This window comes from Cibotium barometz, chromosome 49 (assembly GCF_041138505.1).
Source record: "Cibotium barometz isolate CiBa-2024 chromosome 49, ASM4113850v1, whole genome shotgun sequence".
Classification (NCBI taxonomy): Eukaryota; Viridiplantae; Streptophyta; class Polypodiopsida; order Cyatheales; family Cibotiaceae; genus Cibotium; species Cibotium barometz.
In genome coordinates, this window is record NC_141094.1 from 34,540,313 (window position 1) to 34,566,879 (window position 26,567).

Consider the following 26,567-nt stretch of genomic DNA (forward strand, 5'->3'; position numbering starts at 1 on the left):
TGCCATTTTATAAACACTCTTTGCAAACTCAAGTACAATTGGACATCAAGATGAATTATCTTGGATATATAAAGAGACTTGAGATACATGCAAGTGATATGTTCATTTCTTGAAAATGGCCCCATTTTATATGGTTTAGTACAACATTGGCTTTGCTAGCTCACGTCGGATAATCCAGCATTACTCATGTGGCTTCTTAATGGACAACATCTTCTTTGGCTTACTCAACTTACTCCCTACCTCTTCCTTATGCTCAATGGCACCACATTTCTCAACACCCCCCCTTGGTGCCATATTTTTTAGGCTATTTCAAGGTGGTCAGATGTGAGGTTTACAGATACTTCACTCCCCTTAATGTAGGTGGTAGGTGGATTGACATTTGGACTTAGACATAGAACATCTCCCCCCCTGATGATTAGCTACTTTTCACTTACCCTAGGTGCTCTCAAGCTACTCAAGTAGGTGGTAAAGTGTGCTTACAAACACATAAACTTGTCTACTCTCAGGGGGGAGTGTTTATATTTGCATCACTTTTCCTAGCTACTCTCAGCAGGTGGTCAGGAGTGTTTACATTTGCATCACTTCCCCTAGATACTCTCAGGTGGTTAGGAGTGTTTACATTTGCATCACTTCCCCTAGCTACTAGGTGGTTAGGAGTGTTTACATTTACATCACTTCCCCTAGCTACTCTCAGGTGTTTAGGAGTGTTTACATTTGCATCACTTCCCTTAGGTGATTTTTTTGGCTCCTCATAGTTGGTAAAGTGTGCTTACAAACACATAGACTTGTCTACTCATTTGGTGGCTTACAACATATGAATTGATTAGGTTAGGGTAGTGGTTGGTATCTCCTTTGTTACTCAGGTGCTACTGCTTACTTAAGATCTTCTTGCTCTTGCTTGTTGGTGAAGGCTCCTTAGTGTTGACTTCATGCTTTTTATCTCCTAGCATTATGTCTCGCCCTTTCTCTTGTTGGTTGCTTCTTGATACTTGGTCTTTTCTCTTTAGCTTGACTCTTAACTCTTTGATAGCTCCTTTAGTGTGGACTTTTGATGCTCCTTATGTGTCTTTGATGCATTCTGTGTGGATGCCATGCTATGTGCTATGGTCATCTCATGCACTTTTGCTTTGAGCATGTATAGAATAATGTTTTATGCAATCATGCTATGCTTTGTGAGGTGCTTGATATGCTTGAGGTATGTCCTTACCTAATGAACTTCCCAATGCTTAATGCCATGTGTCTATTTTCCATTTGAGAAGGTCTTACCATGAGATTTATTAAGTCTCTATGGAAGTTCATACAATATTGAGCTTTAATTTTTCATGCAATGACTGATTTCGAACTGATACAAGTGATTAAGATTCAAACCATGTGTTAAAATATACTAAATGTGGTGAAAAAGTACTCAAATTGAGCAATGCAAACGGGTGAGATGGATTTTGATGCAAGAGAGAGATTCCCACAATAGATTAATACTGTATTTATCCAATTTTGAAGCTTCATTGGCCTAATTTTTGCTAATGATAGACTAATGACAATGACTAGTGATGTGATCAAGGGTAATAAAATTCAGAGGCAAGTCAAAGGTGTTTTTGATAGGGCTTTTTCAATAACCTTCTTGTCCTAGATTAGCAAAGTGTCATGAGCTAAAGATCTAGCTTAAAACATGACATTATGCTAAAAAATTGTAGAAAATCAGTGACTGGTTTTTCGCTTGGGTGTAGCTCACTCAATAGACCATTTTGCACAAGATTCAATTTATGGGTACCTTAGGCTATGGAGAAGCTTCACCTAATTGAACTTGACACAATTGCATGTGTGTTAAGAGAATGGAGACAAAAACCAATCGGTATAGAGATGCGCTGTTGTTTTTTGGCCATACAACACGAATATGGGGAAATGGTGTGAGAAAGATGGACACCTAGAAGTGTTTGAGATATGGCTAAGAGAGTTTGGGTAATGGAGCTATGGATTGAGAGAACGAAGCTTAGAAAATTTTGGCCACAAAGGAGAAGAGTGGATAAGGTAGGATTAGAGAAGCTAATGAAATGTGCTTAAGACTAATGGTGTTAAAAATTAACTAAATGAGCTAACAGAATGATGTGGAGAGCTAGACCTAAGCTCTAATATTATGTTGAGAACACGGATTGAGCTCTCCTAGACAAAAGACATCTACTTAATTAGAAGCTAATCTTACACTAATGACAACACTAATCTAAGGTGGACAAAAATAAATAAAACTCATCATGAGTGTGTACTAATTAAGATGCACTCAAGTACTAATTAGACACCAAGATAAATAGAGACTGAAGACAAGTGCAAGTGAGATGTTCATTGCTTCAAAATGGCTACCTTTTATATGGGTGAGTACAACATTGGCTTTGCTAGCTCATGTGGGATAATTCAACTTTTCTTATGTGGCTTCTTGTTGACAATATCTTCTTTGGCTTACTCAACTCACTCCCTACCTCTTCCTTGTGCTCAGTAGCACCACATTTCTCAACAATTCTATCCACCTGAAAAGTAGGGGGACTATGCTTGTCTCCCTAATTACTAGTCGTGTCTCTCCTCCTAACTTTTAGGGATCACTAACTTCTAGTCCCTCCCTACCTTCAAATACTTGCAAGGTTATTCTATGCCAAGGGGTGATTTAGAAATGTAGGCGTTCAATGATTTTTATTGGGCAAGCGATAATGATACACGATAGCCCACATCTGGAAACAGTTTCTTTATTGGTAATTCGTACGTATATCATTTCCCTCCGAACCCCCCAAAATATCGTTACCTCTATTTCTCTTTTCAAAGCTCCTAAACCTCTAACAAACTACCCTCTTGCTAATCTCCCCCCTTACATAATCCCTAATCTTCTCCCTTCTCTCACTCTCTCATTCTCATTCTCTCTCTACCTCTCCATAGCCACTAATCTTCTTCCTCCCAAGCTCTCTTCCGCTCTCTACCTCTCCATAGCCACTAATATTCTTTCCCCTCCATAGCCACTAATCTTCTTTCCCCTCCATAGTCACTAATCTTCTTCCTCCCCAAACTCTCTTCCTCTTTCTATCTTTCTATAGGCACTAATATTCTTCCTCCCTAAGCTCTTCCTCTCTTTACCTCTCAATGGGCACTTATCTTCCCTTCCATAGCCACTAATCTTCTTCCTCCCTAAGGTCTCTCTTTCTCTTTCTTTCTCTACATATTATTTCCCACATGTAAATTTCTTTTCCAAGCTCCTAATCCTATAACAAACTACCCCCTTGCTAATCTCCCCTTCCATAATCCCTAATCTCCTCCCTTCCCAAGCTCTCTCTCTATTTCTCTGTCTCTGTCTCTGTCTCTGTCTCTGTCTCTCTCTCTGTCTCTCTGTCTCTCTGTCTCTCTCTCTCTCTCTCTCTCTCTCTCTATCCATTAGATTATGGCTTCATCAAGCACTTCAAGAAGAATGAAGGCGGAGATTGAAGAGTTCCTATTACACAACACTAAGGATGAAATGGGGGAATGGGTAGGAATAAGATTTCGTAAGGCTGCTTGGGTTTTCATGCAACAGCTAAGTGCGTGTGGTCCACATTGTCTTCGTCAGCGAGACAAGGGGTTTTAAATCATGTTTAAAAGATTAAGTTACTTGGGTTTAAAAGATTAAGTTACTTGGGTTTAAGCAGAAAAAATAAGGAAGGTTTGGTGGCTATTGTCCATGTGTATCGGCTCGCCAATATCCATATTTGATCCCAACATGGAGGAACCAAGTTCCCTTGCAATTGTAAGCACCATAGATTCCTATTTGTCCTAATGTGCTAACTTGTGTTCCATATTTGTGTTTTATTATTTGATGAGTTTTTGTGTTTATGTTTATGCCTTATTTGTGGACATATTCCCATCAAACTTGGTTGAGGAACTACCCCTATGGGGAGCCTTATAAGGACATTTCAAGCTATCCATACAAGTATTGGTGAGTCAATCCTTCTTCACATGCTAATCCTTTATTACTTGTGTGATGCATGGAATTCTATCAAACATCTAAGCTAAGACCTCATATGTTTCCTTCAAAGCTTTGCTATACCATCTTACTTGTCCTAGAAACCTTTTCAACTCTTTGTCATTTGTTGTAGTTGGGGCTTTGCAGATCACCTTGACCTTATCTGGGTCGTCTGCTATTCCCTGTTTTAGAAATGATGTGGCCAAATAGCATTCCACTCTGGATAGCAAAAGCACATTTTGCCGGATTCAAGCTTAATCTGGAAAGTCTGCATTTGGCTAGACAACAGAGCTGTAGATGCATCAGATGTTGAGATATTTTGCCAAAAACACTAAAGTCATCAATGAATATCCTCATAAAGGAGGTGAGAAAATTAGCAAAGATTTCATGAACCATGTGCTGAAAATGTAGCAGGAGCATTCTTCAGAATAAAGGTCATAACATTTGATGTAAATGCTTCCCATTCTGTGATGAAAGTGATCTTTTGCCAATCTTTCGGGTCCATTTGAAATTGGTTGTATCCACTGAACCCATCTAGGAATGAGTACATCTTGTGGCCTGCCACCACTGCATTAAGCAAAGAATCTATGAATGGCAAAGGAAAAGGATCTGAAATGGTAGCAGCATTTAGCTTCCAGTAATCTACACATATCACGATCATGATAGCCATGCGGCTCAATCGATCACGAACGGTGATAGCCATGTAGCTCAATCTATGAACCAAACTTGAAGGATTTTATCTATTTCTTCTTTTACCCTCTTGGCATCGTTTGGGTTCATCCGGTATCTTTGTTGTGCCAGATAGGGATGGCATCTTCTTTTAGGTTGATCCGATGCTGATAGAAGCTGGGATCAATCCCTTTCATGTCGGTATAGCTCCATGCAAAGACATCTTTGAAGGAAGTGAGAAGCTCCCAGATTTTTTCGTGGAACTCATTGTCCGACCCTGACCATCTTAGGGTCATCACTAGTGCCCAAGTTCATTTATGCCAATTCATTTTCTTTGACTCTTTTAGAATGCTTGAGGTCTTTGTTAAAAGCTTTTTTTTGTTGCAATCAGCCTGCTGCTGCAGACTGGGGGTATTGCCTTCCTTGGGTAGGGTATCATAGAAATCTTTTGGTTCCTCTGAATTGTCTCCTTCCATCCTTGAGTGGATTTTTCTTTGAAGTCCTCACTTACATGTGGAGTGGATTTTTCTTTGAAGTCCTCACTTACATGTGGAGTGCTGGGTCCATATCTGTCCATGATCCGAACTACATCTACTTCAAACAGACTGATTAAATTAGCATTTTGCTGGAGATATTCTTCTTCCTCATCGAAGTCTAGTCCTTTGAGCATGTTGATTCCTTCGGCTATTTTTGGATGGGTTGGTTTTTCCATTTTTCGCCTATTGGGGACAGAGATCTTGATCTTCTTCTTCCCACAGTGGATAGTGATTATATCTACGTTCTAATCGTGCTTAATCCATGCTTGGCGAAGCTAGGGTCTACCGAGCAACATTGGATAGGCACCTTTGATATCTTCCATTCGGAGCACTACTACTACTATCTGGAAACTATATCCGGAGACCTCTAGTGTGAGCTCGCGGATTAATCCGAGTGGCTGCACTCACCGCGCGCTTGATCCGCCATTTTGATAGCAAATGGTGTGGGTTCCCCTTTTCTCAACACAAGCATGTGGCATGTTGTATCTGATAGGATATTGACTTCGAAATTGCCATCTGGTAGAACTTATGCTATATCCACTCCGGCCGACTTGACCTGAATCATTAGAATGGATTTGTCATATATGATGGGTTTTGATGTAGTTTTTGCTTGCTCCAGATTGAAAGCTTGTGGTGGCATCTCCTCTTTTTGAGATTTAAGGCTATTGATCAGTTGCTCTCTAAAACTTGGAACAAGTGTGTCACTGTTCCACAGTCATATGTATTGGATGTTGCTTCAGATCTTCCCAGAGATCATACGACTTCTTGGTGGATTCTATGATCCTTCTTGTGCAGTTTTCTTGCTCTTGTGCTTCCACACCTTCTTCCGACCATGGTGTCTCTATACCTGGCACATTGGCCGATGCATCTTTATTGGCAAGGGCATTTTGCCTTCTTCTTCCAAGTTTATTTCTGGAGCATTGATTTGGGATTTCGGGGTGAAAGATTGGCTTGAGTTTTTTCGAGTATTTTCTCTGCAGTGCCTCTTTGGCCTGCTGCTCCTCCATCCAAGCGGAGACTTCCATCCGGACTTTGTGTTGTTCTGGCAAAGTGACTCCTTTTGGCTTTCCCTTCTTTTCTCGGGTCGGTTTTTGTGCCACCTTCGGAGTCTTGGACTGCCTTGTTTTGGTTACTGCCATGGTTGATGATTCGGTTGGTTGCATGGTTGGATGGTTTTTTGCTTGCTCATCCAGAGCTTGGATTTCCACTGTGTTGACTGCAGGTGGTGGACTAGACGTGAAAGCTCGAGTTTCCTCTAATTCTGCTTTATACTTTTCCACAGTTCACATTTTAACTTTCGGTGGTCTTGGCCACGGCAATAGAAGCATGTAAAGATGGGCCTTGGGGGACTAGTCGCGTCTTTGGGTGAAAAATTTTCTCATTGGCAAAACTGTGGTCTACGGAACTGGTCTTGTGTGGCCCTGGTTGGGCTGGTTGGACTGTAGCTACTACTTGGGGTTGCATCACTGGTTGTGGAGGTGCTCTCCTGCCATTGTAGTAGCATCACTGGTTGTGGAGGTGCTTTCCTGCCATTGTAGTAGCATGCTTCAGTTGCATGTGTGGAAGTTATTTATATGGCACACCAAAGGTTATTTAAGCCACAGTCTTCGGCTCCATGTCCTAAATTGTGACACTTTGAACACCAGATATCTAACCAGACCTTAGGAGTAGGCTTTGTACTTTAAGTGCCAACTGAGCCATGCCTGTAGCCAATTCTTTGGTTGTTTTCCCTGCCTTCTTGATCTTGGACTTGGTCTTGTGCTCCTTCTCCTCCTCCTCCGATTCATCATTCATCAGTTGTGGAATCATCGGAATCATTCTGCTCATCTGAAGATTCGAATGAGGACTATTTGGACTTCTTTGTATTTTTAGATTTCTTCTTACTTTTGATTGGACCTACTAATACCCACTCTGCTCTCTGAGAGCTGAGTCTACCAACTGTTCTAAGGTAATGGTAGACAAGTCCACTCTAGCTACAGATTGTTTGATTTGCTTGTTGAGGCCCTTCATGAAATAAGAATTTAGAATTTCTTATGTAGGCTAATTAGCTGCATCTAATCTACGGAGAAGTTTGCAGAACTTTGTAGCATAATCTTCCACTATCATTTTCTTCTGGGTCATTCTGGACAGCTTATCCAAGACATGCACAGATGTCTTGTCCTCTCTTTGAAGCATTGAAGGAATGCATCCGATGGCATCATAGGTGGGGAAATGGGCATAGTCATATTAAGCTACCTAGAGAGTGGCACTTTTTTTAAGCTACCTAGAGAGTGGCATAGTCATATTAAGCTACCTAGAGAGTGGCACTTTTTTTAAGTATGGGAACAAAAGCTGCCTTCTTAAGATTGTGGTCCACTGGGCCAGGAACATTGACACGCCAAGCTGTGTCAAAACATTAGGATGTGGGCATCGAGATCATTTGAGGACTTGTCGAAGAATTTTGGATACTTTACGCGGTGACAATTGATCGCTGCATGGTGTTTTGGTAAGTGAAGGATCGAGGCTGTGGGGTTGGTGTTGAGGTTGGGGTGGGGAAGTTGGTGGTTCTACTTCTAAGTGGGATGGGGATTGTTCACGGTCAGATTCTTGGGGATGAGGTGTGAGTGGTTCTTCTTCTAAATGGGAGGCATGTTCTTCTTCTAAATGGGATGCATGTTCTTCTGGTTCTAATTCGGTGGGGTGGCTATCAAGATTGGCAAAGAAGTATTTCCAAGATTGGTTACGCTCCAAGTAGCATCACATTGACGTGTTGACATGGGGGATGGGTTTGAAAACAAGGGGGGGGGGAGCTTCAAACACAACAACAATAAGAGAGTAGGCAAAATGACAGCAACAACAGGAAGCAACAACAAGCATCATGGTTGCCAAAGTGTTAGCGAGGAAATCAACTGCTTATTTCCCCGGAAACCTATTGAAGTTCATTGGTTATGCGTCAACATACACTAGATTAACACGACATTAAATCAAGCACAAATACAACTTCAGGTTACTCGAACAATTACTGGACTACCTATTCACTTAACAGTGGAAGAATACAATACTACATAGCTAATTTCAATGGAGTTTACAACCAGACACAAACATCAAGACTTAGAAACATAACAAGATGACTTATGTACAATGAAACTAAAACCCAAAAAGGCAACAGTCTTGCCAATATATATATATATATATATGCTAAGAAGAGCAATGATACAAAAATGGTAGCCAACCTTTGCAAGGCCTAGGACTCATCCTTTTATACTACTTGCTTGTAACATCTGCGAGTATTAAGATTTCTTTTGGATGGTAAGATGCGCTAGTGAGGCGTGCAAGAGGCGCCGTTGAGTAATAATGACCTTTTAGCTACCATCCGATTGTCGCTCTGGCGGTGCTGACTTGTAGTTGTGGCAGGGTGGCTATCTGGCTACTACTGCGATCATTAGTCTGCGCCCACCCTTAGCCTATGGCTAACAATAGGCATTCCCATCTCCATGATAATAAGGTCAAACTAATCTTAAAATTACCACCCTCGATAAATTGCAAAGGAGTACAAAGATTCATGGGTTGTGTTAGGCATTATCAAAGGTTCATTATATTCTATGTCAAAATCTCAAGGCAATAATTAATAATGTTTGATTGGAGATAAGAATGTCATAAAGCATATGATGAACTTAAGAATGCAATGGCTAGTACACCTATCTTGAGACCAACTAATTGGGATCTTGAGACCACCTAATTGGGATCTGATCTTTCATATGTACACATTGATTTTAAGTTCATATGATAAACTTAAGAATGCACTAGCTAGTACACCCATCTTGAGACCACCTAATTGAGATAATTAGGATATAATCTTTCATATGTACACATCGATACTTCCAATTTTACAATTAAATGTGTGTTGGCATAGTTGGAGGAATATAATTTGGATTACCCTACTTGTTTTTCCCTTAATAGGTAACTCAATGATGCTGAAAAACTCTAGAAGATGAGGACTGAGACATCAAACCAACTAGGCTGAAGGTTTAAATATCTAGCTTTGGCCCCACCAAGCTTCTAACATCATATTGATTGATATAAGAGCAAGTCACAACTTTATTGAAAGATGGGAACTCTTACGTAAACCAAAACTTGAACCCACAAATGCTAAAGCCCACACTATAAACTCATGTATGGTGCAAGTTAAAGGATTCTTAAAGGTTAATATTTCTATGTGAAATAATCCCTTGGCCTAAAAGGTTAGAAAATATTGATGATGTGTTGGCTTTACGACTAGGGATGATGATATCACTCATCAACTACAAAAGGGATAAAGCCATAAAGTAGCCACAGGCCATAGAACCCCCCAAGTCCTCAAAGCTTACTTTTCCCCATTTCTCCCATAGAGGCGCCCAAGTCCTCAAAGCCCACCATATTGGAAGCTTAATGGCTTAGGAAGGGAAAAAGTTTACTTGATGAGATGGTAGCTACTTTCACCCAACATGATGCTACTTAGGAAGGGAAAAAGTTTACTCGATGAGATGGTAGTTGCTTTCTCCCATTTTCTCAATGCAAAGGCAACATAAATGCATCTTCTTTACATTGATATAAACACAACAACATGAGATGATTGACCTTGAAGTGTCCAAGCCTTCGTAAAACTCTTAGGAAGATCAATTGAGGCATAAGGAGGAAACCATCTTACAAGGATACAGGTACGAGTAAAAAACACATCTAGAGAGACATATAGGCACAACTAAAGGCCAAGGATTCCAAGCTATAGAGAGCAAAGGACCCATGTCTCTAAACTAGAAGAACTAGAAGAGGATGTGATGAAACTTGACTAGGAGCTTAGGGAAACTATGAAAGCCCAATCCAAGCAATAGTGACCACTTTGTGTAGCATTGCTTCCATTGTTATAATGACTTTTTAAGAGAGCATGGGTTATATGGATAGGGTAGTGGATATTGTCAGATGGATTAGGGGCATAATTCAAGAGTGCGCCAGCTTATTGGCTATATTCTTGGCATTGTATGACAATTTACCAAGTGATTTGGAGCTTCTTCAAGATAGGGCATGGAAAGGGGGAGCATGATAGTGCAGGTGTGTGTGTCAAATGCACCCTTAGATGTCACCAGCTCTACCATGATAATGAGCACTTTCAAGATTTGGAGCTTCTTCAAGATAGGGCATGGAAAGGGGGAGCATGATAGTGCAGGTGTGTGTGTTAAATGCACCCTTAGATGTCACCAGCTCTACCATGATAATGAGCACTTTCAAGATGCACGGTAGGTAGTGGATTGGTGTAATGTGCATTTGATCATCACTGGTGCTGCCTCTTCCTTCCCTCAGCAAGATGCCAAGATTTTCAGGAGGTTCTTTTGGTGTGCTGATAGTAGCGATGGTGCTTCTCTAGACTGTGCAACAATGGGATGGCACACTTAGGCTACACTCCATGAGCAGCACATCCTATGATGATCTCACCATCTTCACACAATGCCATTCATGCTTTTGTGGGCCATGCATCAATGGCGACTACTCACTATGTGAGATGCAAGAGTGGGCTTGGAGCAGGTGTTGAGGCTAGAGTAAGGAGCGTTACCCCCCACTATTGATTCTCGCACACTACTTGATGGAGTAAATCATGATTTTTTGACATATATTTTAGCAAGGGGTGATAATTTTGCCTCCTTTGATGAGGAGGGTAATGAGGAGGAAGTGGACTAATACATTTTGTGGTGCACTAGACCAAGTGTACCTTTGAGTACAATGCGACTGATGATTATGGATTCTCATTTGATGCCCATAGCATGATAATTGCAAGTCACTACTATGTGCAGGGTCAGGTGTGTAAGGGCGGCATCGAGTTTATGCAGTAGTAAGGAGTAAGGAGGGTAACGAGGAGGAAGTGGCTAATACATTTTGTGGTGCACTGGACCAAGTGTACCTTTGAGTACGATGCGACTAATGATTATGGATTCTCATTTGATGCCCATAGCATGATAATTGCAAGTCACTACTATGTGCAGGGTCAGGTGTGTAAGAGCGGCATCGAGTTTATGCAGTAGGAGTGGAGTAAGGAGGCAATTATATAATCTCATCTAGTTCTTGCTATGAAACTCACACTTTGGCGAGTTAACACCAAGAAGGGAGGCCTCCCATAGTGGACCATGGCCCAATACGAGCATGTGAGCTAAAGAGACTGGGATCGATATTGGAGCCTCATCCCTCTCTTTTGTTGTATTTAGTGCCCTTCATTTTGTATCTTTCTCTCATTTTGTATCTTCTACCCATATATATTATGAGTTGGCTTTTAATTTATCCTGTATCTTTCTCTTAGCAGGTTTGGGTAGGACTAGTTGTATTATCGAACATTTTGTTTTATATATTGGACTACGTCGTTTTGCCATTTTGTATTTTTAAAAAGTTTGTACATGTAAGGTGCCATGGTCTTGGTCTTTAAATCGACTCTTTTTTGCATAGGGGCCCCTTGGGCACAATGCAAAAAAGAGCGGGTGGCAACACACCATCACACCGATCTGGCTGATGAGGATGAAACTTTACAAGTGATGGCCTGCCCAAATCCTCTTTTTAAACACGCTCTTCTTTGCATAAGGGTCCCTTGAGCACTATGCAAAAAAGAGCGAGTGGCAACACATCTTCACAATGAAACTTTACGAGTGAGGGGGGGAGTAGCCACATGGATGCACTTATAACATTTCACCCATGTAGGATGGGTGTGATGTCCTACCCAAAGCCACTCTTTTTTGGATAGGAGACCCATTGGGAACTATGCAAAAAAGAGCGGGTGGTAACAAATTGTCACACCCATCTAGGGTCCCATGGGGATGAAATTTTTTGAGTGGGGGGAGAGTAGCCCCATGGACCCACTGCAAAGTTTCATCCTTATGGGATGCAAGATGGGTGTGATGTCCTATCCAAAAACACTCTTTTTTGCATAGGAGACTCCGTGGGCACTATGCAAAAAAGAGCAGGTGGTGGCAACACATAGTCACACAGTGTTTGATAGGGATGAAACTTTGCAACTAGGGAGGGAGTAGCCCCATGGACCGAGTCACAAAGTTTTATCTCGAGGACGTCGGATGTGTGTGATGTCCTACCCAAACCTTCTCTTTTTTACATAGGGGACCCCTTGGACACTATGCAAAAAAGAGCAGGTGGCAACACACCGTCACACCCATCCAGTGTCCGATGGGGATGAAACTTTGTGAGCGGGGGGAAGAAGCCCCATGCACGCACTCGCAAAGTCTATTGGATGCTGGATGGGTGTGATGTCTTACCCAAAACTACTCTTTTTTGCATAGGGGATCCCTTGGACACTATGCAACACACCATCACACACATCCGACATCTGATGGGGATGAAAGGAATTGGTGGCAACACACCACCACACACATCCAATGTTTAATTGGGGATGAAACTTTGTGAGTGGAGGGAAGCAGCCCCATGGACACAAGCAGCCCCATGGACACATTTACAAAGTTTCACCTCTATTGGATGTCGGATGGGTGCCCAAACTTGCTCTTTTTTGCATTGGGGACCCCTTGGACACTATGCAGCACACCATCACACACATCCGACATCTGATGGGGATGAAAAGAACTGGTGGCAACACACTGCCACAAACATCCGGCGTTTGATTTGGGAGTGATGGGGAGTAGCCCCATAGACTCACTTACAAAGTTTCATCTCTATTGGATGAAACTTATGCTGGATGGGTGTGATGGTGTGTTGTCACCCGCTCTTTTTTGCATAGTGCCTAAGGGGTCTTCTATGCAAAAAAGAGCGCGTTTGGGTAGTAGGACATCACACCCATCTTGCATCTGTTGTTGATGGGGGTAAAAATTTACAAGTAGGTCCGTGGGGCTTTCCCCCCCACTCGTAAAGTTTCATCTCCATCGGACATTGGATGGGTGTGATGGTGTGTTACTACTCACTCTTTTTTGCATAGTGCCCAAGGGGTCCCCTATACAAAAAAGAGTAAGTTTGGGTAGGACATTATACCCATCGTGCATCTGTCAATGTGGGGGTAAAAATTTGCAAGTAGTTCCATGGGGCTATTCATCCCCACTCGCAAAGTTTCATCCCCATCGGACACTGGATGGGTGTGTTTCCACTTGCTCTTTTTGCATAGTGCCCAAGAGGTCCTCTATGCAAAAAAGAGCAGGTATGGGTAAGAAATCACACCTATCTGGCATTCGATGGGGTTAAAATTTTTTGAGTGGGTCCATGGGTTTGCTCCTCTCCCCACTCACAAAGTTTTATTCCCATCGGGCGTGCTGGATTAGTGTGACATTGTGTTGCCACCCGCTCTTTTTTGCATAGTCTCCTATGATGTAAAAAAGAGCAGGTTTGGGTAGGACATCACACACCCTGGCATCCAATAGGGATGAAATTTTGTGAGTGGGTCTATGAGCTGCACCCCCCGCACTTGCAAAGTTTCATCCCCATTGGGGATATTAGATGGGTGTGATGGTGTGTTGCCACCTGCTCTTTTTTGCATAGTGCACCCAAGGGGTCCCCTATGCAAAAAAGAGCTGGTTTTAGGTAGGACATCACACCCATTCGACGTTCAATAGAGTTGAAACTTTGCAAGTGGGTCCATGGGAATGCTCTCCCCCCACTCGTAAAGTTTCATCCCCATCGGGATGGGTGTGACGGTGTGTTGCCACTTGCTCTTTTTTGCAAAGTTCTCAAGGGGTCCCCCACACACATAAACATAATTATAATCAGATTTGAGATGGACTACCTAAGACAAAGGACCCTTAATTGACTCTCACATACATAGAGATAGCTAGAATGCATAGCCATAATCTTCCTCAGCAAAGGGAGACTTGGGTTGTTGTTGTAAGCAGTTATTTCTTCATCTTCAACTGGTGCCTCCTCCTCCTCTCATCAGCTATGGAATTAGCATAATGCTTTTCTTACTCTTTTTCCAACTTCCTGAAGCAATTAAATTCCTTGTGCCCCATTCTTTTGCAGTATCTACACTGAATCCTCATGTTATTCCTCCAATTTCATGCTCCCATAAAGGCTTTGTCGTAAATTAGTATAGCTCCTATCTTGGTGATCTTCTTTGTTTCTCCTATCCTCACGGAAGTGAGATTTTTAAAATATTTTAGTATACAATTTTTGTAAACCGAAAGCTCGTAGAGCAAGCTTGGGCTAAAATAGCCATGTAACCTATTTTTAAAGTAATTAAATCTTTAAATACTCAAGCGGGGATGCTTTTGGCACACGCTTGGGGGGTAATTTTGGGACCTAATCTGGTATTCTCTCTCTCATTTTTTGTATTTGTCTGTGCATGCGCTTGCTAAGGTTCACGGTTCCCCATTTCAGTAGTATCAGAGCCCAAGGTACGCTCCATTAGAAAGGTGTGTGTTTGGGGTACTTAGACGGCCCGAGATCAACAGGTCCTATGTGTGAAGGTGCACAAATCAGTGCAGGCACGAAGATCAAGGATCCACCTTGTGTAAACGTCACATCATCAGAGCCATGGGCACACGTCCCAACAAGAGACACCAGTCAGGCGACAATAGTCGTCGAATAGGCAGCAGAGCCGTCGTTTCGACGATAGTCAGGCGACAGAGCCGTCGTTTCGACAATAGTCAGGCGACAGAGCAGCCGAAACCGCACCGTCACCGGTGTAACAATATTGCCACGACCAACTGACTAGAACTACCATCAGCGCACAGACATTGTATCGATGGCGGTCACATCGAACGACGATGACAGCACACAACCGGTAGTCACCAAGGCGCGATGTCTCCTAAGAGACAAAGACAAGAAGCTTGTGGTTCTCGAGAGAGAAGAAAAAGAAGAAGAGAAGAAGAAGAAGAAGAGGAGAGAGAAGAAAGAGAAGAAGAAGAGGAGCGAGAAGAAAGAGAAGAAGAAGAAGAGAGAGAGAAAAAAGAAAAACAAGAAGAAGAAGAGAAAGAAGAAGGGGAAGAAAGAAAGAAATAATTATTTTTATTAAAACAATTAGTGCTATACTCTCATCGTTTAAACGTTGGACTCAATGACTCTAGATGTGTCGATAGATATGGGATGATTCGGAACTGTAGTAGACTTTGAGATTATGCACCTAACTCAGACTAACATTATTTAAGGTTGTGTGATTATTTGTAAGCATGAACTGCAGGTTATTCCAATGATTTCTATCGTGGAACCACGTTGAGTTTTCGATAATTATTATCTCGACTTACACTCGATAAGTCCTCATCTTTACCGAATAATTACATTTTTCAGTTATTAATGAATTGTTTTAAATTCTCTATTTCTCTTAACTTTTCCATTTTGTAGCCAACAATATATCAAGGTAAGACTCTCTTATTTTTGGATTTTATTTTACATCATCAAGTTTTATTTAATATTTGTTATTTAACTTAGACTCAATATGATCAACGACGATGAAGAAGAACAAGACTACCACGACGACTACTCCGACTCTTAGGGTAACAGATTCATTTGATTAGGGTAACATATTCATTTGATTATCTCTATAGTAAGTTTTATTTAAGTCTTTTTGTAAATTTCAAGGAGAGTTCTTATGCATCAAAAGTAAAACTTTTTAGAGGAACTGGCTCTTCCATCTCTCTTCAACTATACTTTATAAAATTTTCACTATGTATTAGTCTTGTGGTATGGGACACGAGATTAATCTCGTTGCGAAGTATTCCGATATATACTTATTTCTAGATTTGTGTGGGATAATTTCTGGTAGTTTAGGACACTAGAACTTATTACACATAGAAGTCCTTGATACAATGTCTCTTTTACATGTCTATGATGAATACTTAGTGATATTTATCTGTGAGGATGACGGATAATTTATCACAAATTGAGTGTTGGTTATGAGTGAATCCAACCAATTGTGACATGTGCGACACATGTAAGGAATGTGTGAGTTTGATTGTGAGTGAATCAGATCAACTCTTTTGATAGATTCTTAATGAGGGTGACCTCGTGTGGTATAAGAATTGAGAGTGAATCTAATTCTTTAGAGGGTGACCCTAGTTGGTTGTGAGTGAATCCAACCATAGCTGTACTATGTGTGAGAAGTGTGATGTGAGTTTGATCAACTTAGTGAATACGTGCGACGCGTATGAAGACATTGTGAGTGAATCCAATGTGGGAGTTTGATTGTAAGTGAATCTGATCAACTCTAAGGCATGTGTGACACGTGTAAAGATTATTGGAGTTTGATTGTGAGTGAGTTCGATCAACTCTAAGACACATGTGATGCGTGTAAAGGTTATGTGAGTTTGATTGTGAGTGAATCCAATCAACTTGTGCGACACGTGTGAGGACATTAGGAGTGAATCCAATTAATTATTGTGAGTGAATCCAATGTAGGAGTGAACCCAATTAATTATGTAAAGACATTGTGAGTGAATCCAATGTGGGAACGATTAATGTGTTTAATCTCTTGTGTGTGCTGATAGTTATAACCGAGGACAGTTGTCTTCTCAACTGGGAGGACTGCCACAGGAGCGAGATTTTTGAAATATTTTGTTATACAATTTTGAAAAAAAAATCTTGTAGAGCAAGGTTGGGCTAAAATAGCCATGTAACCTATTTTTGAAGTAATAAAATCTATAAATACTCAAGTAGGGATGCTTTTGGCACACGCTTGGGGGGCAGTTGGGACCCAATTTGGTGTTCTCTCTCTTGTTTTTTGTATTTGTCTGTGCATGCGCTTTCCGAGGTTCGTGGTTTCCCGTTTTCAATCCTTTTCAAGGAGCAAGGCCACCTGGTCTTCAAACCTTGTAAGCTGCTACATGTAGAATCTCCAAGTCTATTCAAACTTTGTTATTTCTAGCATGCTCTTGATGAGAGCACCCACTGGCAACGTGTTGGGATATTGACCTGAACTTGGCCAAATGCTCACTCACAACTCTTCATTGTTATTCATTCTCAGATCATAAAATTTGAGCTTCAGAAAGACTTTAGAGTTTGTGATTTTGTTGAGGGAGGTCAAGGAATGCAGACATGGATGGTTGGCAGAGAGAAGAGGAGGAGAGTGACTGAGCAATCGAGGCAAGGGGGGGGCGACAAGGTGGCGGCACATGTCTTGGCGGTGGCGCTGCACAGGCAGGGACGGTGGCTACAAAGAAGGGTAGGAGAGACCTGCGAGCACGCGGTGGAAGGCGCCGACGGTGGGGATGCTGGCGGGTGAAAAATGGCGCCAGGTGGGCGGCTTAGCAGGGCCCCGGCCAGCCCAGCCGGCTACGCCACCGCCTCCGCTCAGCCCCTTATGATAAGGTCCACCAATATGGGTGGCGTAAACGGGCGGAGGCGCTGGCACGACTAGAGTCTTATACCAACTAAGAGAAGAGAGAGAACAAAGGAGTACAAGCTAGGCTTTTCTCATACCAAACCATTTGACCCTTATTTAATGCATCCTTATCTGCAATCTAGAGTGCATTCTTTCCTCTTTCCTGTAATTGATTTCTCAAATCAACTCCCACTTCCCCTCAGTACATAAATCCATCAAATAGGAATGTAGATGTATCCAAACCCTACAATAGTGGATCCTAGCATGTCCCAGGATACACTCCATATATGACCCCTTTAGACATATCCTTACCCACCCATAGCACATACACCTACACACTTGGCCTTTTACCGGGCTAATCACACATGGTCACACACATATAAGCTTCGAAATAAACCAACATTGCAGACAGACGGAGTCAATTGATCTCGATGGCTAATGCTTTGTCCATAAGCTTGTAGTACATGTTGAGCATTGTTTCCGGGCATCTAGTCCCATGGCTTTATCTTGTTATACTCTCTTGGGGATGTGTTTGATTAGTCTTAAAAGTCAAATCTTTGGAGTGTCCCACATTTCTCCAAGCCAAGTTGACTATGTTGCATAAATTTGTCTTAATCAATTCCCACCAAAAGTGCAAGTAGAACACCCCACAGTATTCCAAATTAATAATCTTATTTTTAAAAAGTTAGATTGATTTGTTGTAAATTGATGGAAATCATGATAAATAACAATAGCAAAGTAGATACATAATGAATGTTGGCTTCATCCACATATGATGAGTCATCATGTTGATGAAGCATCACAAGTCATCCTCATCAAATTCTTAGATGTACTTTTTTCCATTTAATCATCAACTTGATGCCTATTAACTTGATGATATTTACACTAGTGAAAACATTATATCAGTCAGTCAAAGGCATCAATCATGTTGAATCAATATAACTAACAAGTTCTTTATGCTCTTTTTGGAAGAAAATAAAGCTTGGGTGGATGCTAGGTGTCACGAACTCTCTAGATCTAAACTTGTAAAAGCAAAGTAGAGAGAGAGAGAGAGAGAGAGAGAGAGAGAGAGAGAGAACACAAAAGTTTGAATTGGCAGAAGTGGCATGTTTTGGCCACCTCTTGAAAATGCTGCAACTAGGAAGCAACAATAATGGTAGGAAGACATTGATCCATTAGTGGGTGATTTGTCTTTGTGTCATGTTCTTCTTTTTGCTTTTCATTATCCTTTACAATTGTATCAACACTTTATTTATTATTCATGGAGAACATTATCATGATTATAACAAATTATGCTCAAATATCTATCTATAAATATCAATAATTGACCATAAGTCTACTCACATCGTAATAAATGCCAAGCCCTTTATCAATTGCATAGCTTTCCTTGGGAGGATGGCCACCCACTTAGATCTTTCAATGCCGTTTGCCCATTCATTTCTTGGTAAATCTAATAAATAGGGCTATGGTTATTTGGTAGGTGATAATGGCTAGAGCTCTATATTGGGTGAGATTTGTGGGGTCATATGGTTAGAGATATTGGCTCTGGTTTGTGGGATGATAGGTGTCTTTGGCTCTAAACATTTGTAAAGGACTTTTGTGCAAGATTCATGGACTTCATTTTCATACTTGGCTAAGGCCCATTACACATCGCCATACCCCTACCTGCCCATGCTGATGTGGTGAGGGTATCCACCGCCCATAATTCATCTGTAGGAAATCTCCCCCACCCAATCCCCCGCCCATACATGGGCGGTGGGGCATGTGTAACGAGCCTAAGAAGCTATGCAAGCACCCCTGAATTACATTCATTACTCAAAGATAGATTAGAGGCAATAGAGGCTACTCATAGACTAAATCAAATGATGCACTTACATTTTTGTTGGCAATGTGGCTTAGTCGTACATATTTTATTAACTAAACCAAATGGCATGCATGCAATTGTGCTTGATGGAAGAATACTTTTAGGTGTTACAAGTTCATTCGCCTTATATCCTTGTTCACATTAGTTTGGCACAATGGCCAATACCTGGCGAGCGGCACCAAAGATCCAAGAAAGAACAGAAACAACTCAAACATCCTTGATACAATACTATTCTTACTGGGAGTTGCTACAATATTAGTCCATGAGCATCTTACTGCTATATAAATCTATGTCTTGAATTGTTGTGCACTCAACTTTAATTCCAATCAATTCATTTTATGAAGCAATGAACTCTCTCAAGTTTGACTTACAAAAGTTGAAAGTTTCTCCTGGTGAATACACACAAAAGGTTTACTGTCTCACAAAAAGTGAGAAAAACATTCATATGTTAAACAACCATTAGACAAGACATTGAGAGTGATGGAAACAAAAATATACATGGAAAGGGAGATCATGGGGCAGATAGAAAGCACCAAGGTCAAGCTTTCTATCCCAACCAAATCTAGCTCAGGGGCCAGGTAGAAGTCTCTTGCCCAAGTCTGGTACTTGTAGCAAGTATTGAGTGTTACAGTGAAAGACAAGGCATGAAACAAAGTGCACATCTCTCAAGCATTGGTAGCTAGGCTTGCCATAAGTATAGTATACACTTTGGAGCTCTATATGATTGCTCCCAACTCTCTCAAGCATTCCCTGCTTTGTGTTGTCTCAAGCACTTGAAGCCGCGCTTCACTAGAAGGTGAACGGAGTTTTGTCGCCCACAAAAAAGCCTCTCCTCAGCACCTGATCAACATTAAGAGGCACCTGCACCTCAACCAATCTCCACAGTGTGGCACATGGACATTGGAGACATACATACGCAATACACCTGCCTACAAACATTGAAATCTTCTGCTCCACATGCCAACATAAAGATCCTTTGCTTTTGACACGCCACACATCTCTCTCATATGTGGTGATCTTCTGATTTGACATGTCATTAACAAGTGCACCACATACACATCTACAGCTTGTGACATAAGTGCCATCTCCCATGCGCTGATCTTCCAACTTGACATGCCATCCACATGTACAACATACATGTTCACTGCTTGTCAGATAAATGACATCTCCCACAAGAAGGTCTCATGATTTGGCATGCGATCCACATGCAATGCACAACAGGCACGTCTCCTGCTTGTAGCATCTCCCATCTGATGATCTTCTGATTTTGTAGGCACACAAGGACAATGCTTGTTTCTGAACGAAAGATCACCATGGGAACACAGAAGTACCTGTCGATTCACTGACGTGTGATCTGAGAAGGGTTAGACCAGCAAGGGTAGCCACGGCAGCCACCACGGCAGCAATCTCACCCCCTTTGAGAGCATTCCTGATGGTGATGATGGAGATCTCACGGGCGAGTTTCTTGCCATTCTTCACAATTGCCTCGCTGCGTTGCAGATTCCGGTCGAATATGAACTCAAAAACCAGGGCAGTGATCCATGTCATGATCATCCTGGGGACCAAAAAAACCAAAGAGATGACCACTGCAAGCACACCTATGTCTGTCCCAACAAGGAGAGAGAGATCCAATGGTGAAAGGGCCTGTGTGTACATGGCCACTTTCCACATGATGATCATCCTGATGGCCAAGTATATACTGCAGAAGAGGGCAGTAACGCCTGCTGCGAAGGTGTAGATCCATAGCAGTCTGGCTATGGCTACTCTGAGGGCTGCTTCAGAGTGGAAGAGTCCTGCTGCTTCATAAGATTCGACTTCAACTCCCTCTGATGGGTCCATATATAATATATAAAGTAACAAAGCAAGGATTAGGGTCCACTGAAGCTAAACAGCACTCAATATTCAAAGGTTTTCAGGTAATTTTCTTGCACACACACTAGATTCTTGCAGAAACCACAGAAAATGCCACGGTTAAGCTGAAAACCACCATGAAATCAAGGAAATAGGGTTTACAGCAATGGATTAGCAGTGTGGTTAAGCTGCAAAAAAGACACCATGGGTTTGAGAAATCAGGAACAAAGCACACAAAAGACAGAGATTAGGGTTTTGAGGACACAGATGATAAAGGGTGATTAGGGTTTCTAGGCAGAAACGAGCTCGTTGACCCCAAGGTTTCAAACGAAGAAACGAAGAGAGTGGTTACGTGACAAGCAAGGGCTTTGACGCAACGTGCAAAATGCGTCAAAGAGAAATTTCCTTTTTTGAGAGAGAAAAATGTGTGTGTGTGTGTGTGTGGCGTGTGTGTGTGTGAGAGAGAGAGAGAGAGAGAGAGAGAGAAAGAGATTTAACTTAAATGTAAACTAATTACATTCATTTGGAAAGGGAAATCTGAATAATCTCATTAATTTAAAATTTAACTAAAATGATTTCAATACCTAATACATAAAAGAAACAGAGCTACATGGCGTTATGCACCCTCTCTCTATCTATAAGGTGCTACCTTCGTGTGTGCGCGTGCGAGAGAGAGAGAGAGAGAGAGAGAGAGAGAGAGAGAGAGAGAGAGAGAGCACGTGCGTAACACACGTGCGCATGTGCGTGTAAGAGGATTTTAAATGAAGCTCAAGATAGCCCTATAGCATGATGCCCTGGCTATGTGAAGACTTTTAAGAAGCTAGATGATTCCTAGGCTTAACAGGGTGGTATTGGGTTTTCATCCCCCGATATGGCGAGAGCTCTTTTCCCTTAACTATGCTTCTCAAGAAGGAGGCTCCGCTTCGATTGACTCATAAGTTAAAAATTATTTTGGTGAAATCATGTGTTGAAGCTACCAGAGTTTAGAAATCCTTTTGAAGTGATCATTGAAAGTAAGACGGTCCAAGAAATGAAGAAAATGTTAGAGGATGATTGCTTGTACTTCAATAACTAGATGTGTATTCCTGAAGAAGGAAGAGATTTGAAGAGGAGAATTATGAATGAAGCTCATGATAGCCCTATAGGCGGACACCCCGGGAATGTGAAGACTTTCATAGCTATAAACAAAAGTTTCTTTTAGCCCGGACTTATCAAGGATCTATTTTAGCCTCATGATAGCATATGCAACTGTTCTAGCATTTTCTCTTTCGGCCTTGATCTTTTGGCATACTAGGCATTGATAGATGAAAGGGGAATGCATAACTATGGATTTCATCGGATTACCTTCAATAAATATAGGGTATGACTCCATCTTGGTAGTAGTGGATCGGCTAACAAAGGCTACTCACTTGAACCCAATGAAAAGACCTATACTGCACTTGATGTCACTAAGATCTTCATAAAAGAGATATTTAGATTACATGGGTTATAAGTGATAATGTTAAGTTTACATCTTGATTCTGGACCCCATTCTTTGAAGTTGTGGGTACCTCTATGGATCTTAGTACTACCTCTATCATTAGGAAATCGATGGGGTCAGCACAGACGGAGAGGATAAATGTGTGTCTGTGTGTATGTGTATACACATAATAATAATAATAATAATAATAATAATATATAAAGTCTGTGTGCATGTATGTGTGCGTATGCATGTGCGTGTATGTTTTCATGTGTGTGCATGTATGTCAATTGACAGTATTATCGAGAGAGGAGAAAGCCCCATAGATGGCCCTATAACCCCAACATTCACAAAAGGCACCACATACACCTTGAAAAGGGTCTCACCACCTATATAATATTCATATGTTGGAAGCCCAAGAACACCAACATACACCTTGAAAAGGGTCTCACCACCTATATAATATTTGCAAAGCACTTGAGATACAATATAGGTATATATGGGAATATATGGAGGTGTAAGGATATAGGACTAGCGGGGCCATCGACAAACCAACACAATGCACAAGGTGTACACACTTGCATACTTGCAAACAAGGGTTCGCGCATGAACGTGCAAGACCCCACTCTACATAATCAAACCTCTCCTACTTAAAAGACCCAAGCTCATGGGGGGAGTGAAGAAGTGAGGGGGATCACAAGGCTATTTATATCCTTTCACCCAAACTCGTGGGGGGGAGTGAAGATGTGAGGGGGATCACAAGGCTTTCACCTTTCCACATTGAAGGTCATTTGGAATAAACCTAGCACCTCCTTCATGCACAAGTGAGTGGAACAAAGGATGAGTGAAGCTTGGATGGTTCCCTAGCTCATATTTCTACCACAACTACATTCCATTTACACCCTAATGCATGTGTTTTAAAAATTTATACTCAAATATATATAAGACAGACAAAAGAAACTAAGCTATATTCTTTAAAATATTTTTAGGTTTCTTTATATGCTTATTGTGAGTGAAGAAAAGGATGAGTGAAGATGTGGATGGTGCCCTAGCTCATATTTCTACCATAATCACATTCCATTTTACACCCTAATGCATGCATGCATGTGACATGTGCATGTGCACGCACACCTATGTGTGAGTGATGGAGGGAGGAAGTGTTTGTGTCTATATTGATTTCCTAAATAAGGGTTCACACCCCTCACGCAAGGCCACCCACTTCTTGACTTCCCAAATAAGGGCTCTCCTCATGCAAGGCCACCCACTTCTTGATTTCCCAAATAAGGGCTCTCCTCATGCAAGGCCACCTACTTTTTGATTTCCCAAAACCCACTTTCTTGATTTCTCAAATAAGGGCTCATCCATCATGCAAGGCTATGCATACACGTGTCACCTTCACGTTGTTCAAAATCTCCTTCTTATTGATTTCCTATATATAAGGGCATCACCCAAGGCACACTCACTTTTTTGGTTTTTGTGTGTAGCTCTCACTTTCTGAGATTCTACTCCTTTCTACTTGAGTTGTGCTAGTGTAAGGCTCCTTTAAAATTGAAGGGATGGTACCCTTTAATTTTCAAAGCTTGTTGAAGAAGAGTTATTAGAAAGAGAAGTTAAAGGGGTGGTACTCTAAAATCAAAGGGGTGGTACTCTAAATTTTCAAAGCTTGTTGAAGAAGAGTTATTAGAAAGAGAAGTTAAAGGGGTGGTACTCTAAAATCAAAGGGGTGGCACCCTTTGATTTTTTACGCTTGTTGAAGAAGAATTATTAGAAAGAGAAATTAAAGGGATGGAACCAAGTTATGTATAGAAGGTTGAAGGGATGGAACCAAGTGCTCTTGTGTATAAATGGTTTACGTCTAGCCCACAACCATCCATGCCAAATAATTAGATAGATTCAAGTTATCCACCCCCATTAATACATAAGAATTATGATTACTCTCACAAAATCAATGTTATTTTTTAATACATTACGTGAATATTTGAGGAGCATTAATGTTTATGCATGGAAACAAATTTTACATAGTATTTTGAGAGATCTAGATTCAGGTTATAGAGAAAGTAAGCTATGTGCACATTAGAATGAATCAACACTCATCAATATACAAGAGCTACTACTAGGATGGGAAAGTATACACATGTATAGATGAAAGATAGGCAAGTAAAAAAGTTATGAGTGATAGAATCAAAAGTATTATAGTATAGCCAACCAACCATAATTAACAAAAGTATTATAGAATCGCTAGCCAATCATAAGTATTAGTATAGCTAGCCAACCATAATTAACAAAGGTGCAAGAACCCTTAAACTTTTCATCATTAAAGTGAACAAAAAAGTTTAAATTTTCCATCATTAACAAAGGTGAAATAACCCTTAAACTTTTCATCACTAAAGGGAACAAAAAAGTATACATTTTCCTTCATTAACAAGATAGTAAGTTACATATTGGTTAAAGGAATTCGGTACTTTATTTTGAAAAAATGAAGAATCTTAAGGGAACACATGGAAGGCATGGAAAAAAACTTTTTTTGGCAAAAAGGGAAAACCCTTTGATTGGTCAAAGTTGGAATTAGATAGTAAAGACTTGCTACTACAGCACACCATAAATGACTTCAAAGATAATAGTCAATAGATAGGCTCAAAAGTAGATCAATATTAAAAATTAACTAAAAACTCCTAAAAATGAAGGTGAAGGATTTGAACATGTAATCGATCTTGAACTCATAGAGATAATTACATGTAAATAAGAAGGAAATTGAGGAGAAATATGAATAATTAACACAAGTTTGAACACCACAAATTGTAGAGAAATTTCTTATGGTAAAAACCAAGATTAATATCTACTTTGAATGTTATGCTTCTCTCTCTCTCTCTCTCTCTCTCTCTCTCTCTCTCTCTCTCTAAAAGATGGACTTAGCTATTTCCCAAGCTGTGTATAATATCTTGCATCACCATCAAGATGATTTTATTCTTCATTATCTATTGCACCTTATATAACCATTTATATGGTAATGATGTGTGGATGTGGGCTAATAATGGGATGGGGCAATTTTCTCTCTTTAGGAGATTTCTTCCTCTCATAAGTGTGTGGAAGTGGCCTTATCACCCCCTCAACATGTCACTTTACTTGTACTTCACTCATTCTCATCAATCTACTTTGAATGTTTATTAACCCATTCTTGGGGTTAACAAGAGCTACTGCCATTATCTTACATCAAGGAATCAAGGTAGATACACCAAAAGGTCATACATTCAAGATATGAAGCAATGGTGTCCAAATCTACAACTTGGACGGGCGCCTGTAATGGTCCGATGGAATACTTATGGCAATTTCCACTTCAAGAGTGTGTGGTAGTAAGTTAGGATAAAGTCCCAAGTGAGGTACTTCATGGATATATTATGAGAGTAGTCATTGTAATAGTATTAGGCCTCTTATGAGCCTAAAGTGCCTGGCTGGTTATAGTTTAAGTGAGTGTGAACACTTATGGCCATGTATATAAGTGAATATCTCTTATAATACAAAGAACTCCCCCATTGTGCAATAGAGTCTTGCTCTTGCTGATCCTCTTGCTAACCTCTCTCTGATCCACGCTAGTGAGTGTGTGTGAGTGAAGTGAGGTTAGAGGAGGGACGAGTACACGTAGTGCAATGCGGCAGTGTGACAATGCTCGCGTGGGAGAGGTACGATAGAATTGCTTCTCAAGGAGTTGTGGAGCTTGGAGACCCAAGGGTTACAAGCTCAGCCAATGGAAAGATCCTCACGACAGTTGTGGTTCACCAAGTAATCTTCATGTTGAATGTGTTTCGAAGGGGGTTTGGGTGAGCCATAACGTTTTTGGCATGCGCTGTTTTCCACGGAGCCATCCCTTGCCTTTTTCTACTATTTGCTCTCTAATCTACGCATACCCATTTTCCATTGTCTTGATTAGTAGGTTACGATGAAAAAGATGTGGTTTTGATGGA

At 41.0% G+C, this 26,567-nt stretch overlaps 1 protein-coding gene across 1 annotated transcript; it reads right to left on the reverse strand.

Annotated features, from left to right (window-relative positions):
- Positions 1-19,727: 19,727 nt before the first annotated feature.
- LOC147610526 (uncharacterized) lies at positions 19,728-21,516 on the reverse strand. Its single transcript, XM_086786475.1, has one exon. The coding sequence runs from the start codon at positions 21,135-21,137 to the stop codon at positions 20,607-20,609; it is 531 nt and encodes a 176-aa protein (XP_086642601.1). The 5' UTR covers positions 21,138-21,516; the 3' UTR covers positions 19,728-20,606.
- Positions 21,517-26,567: the final 5,051 nt, after the last annotated feature.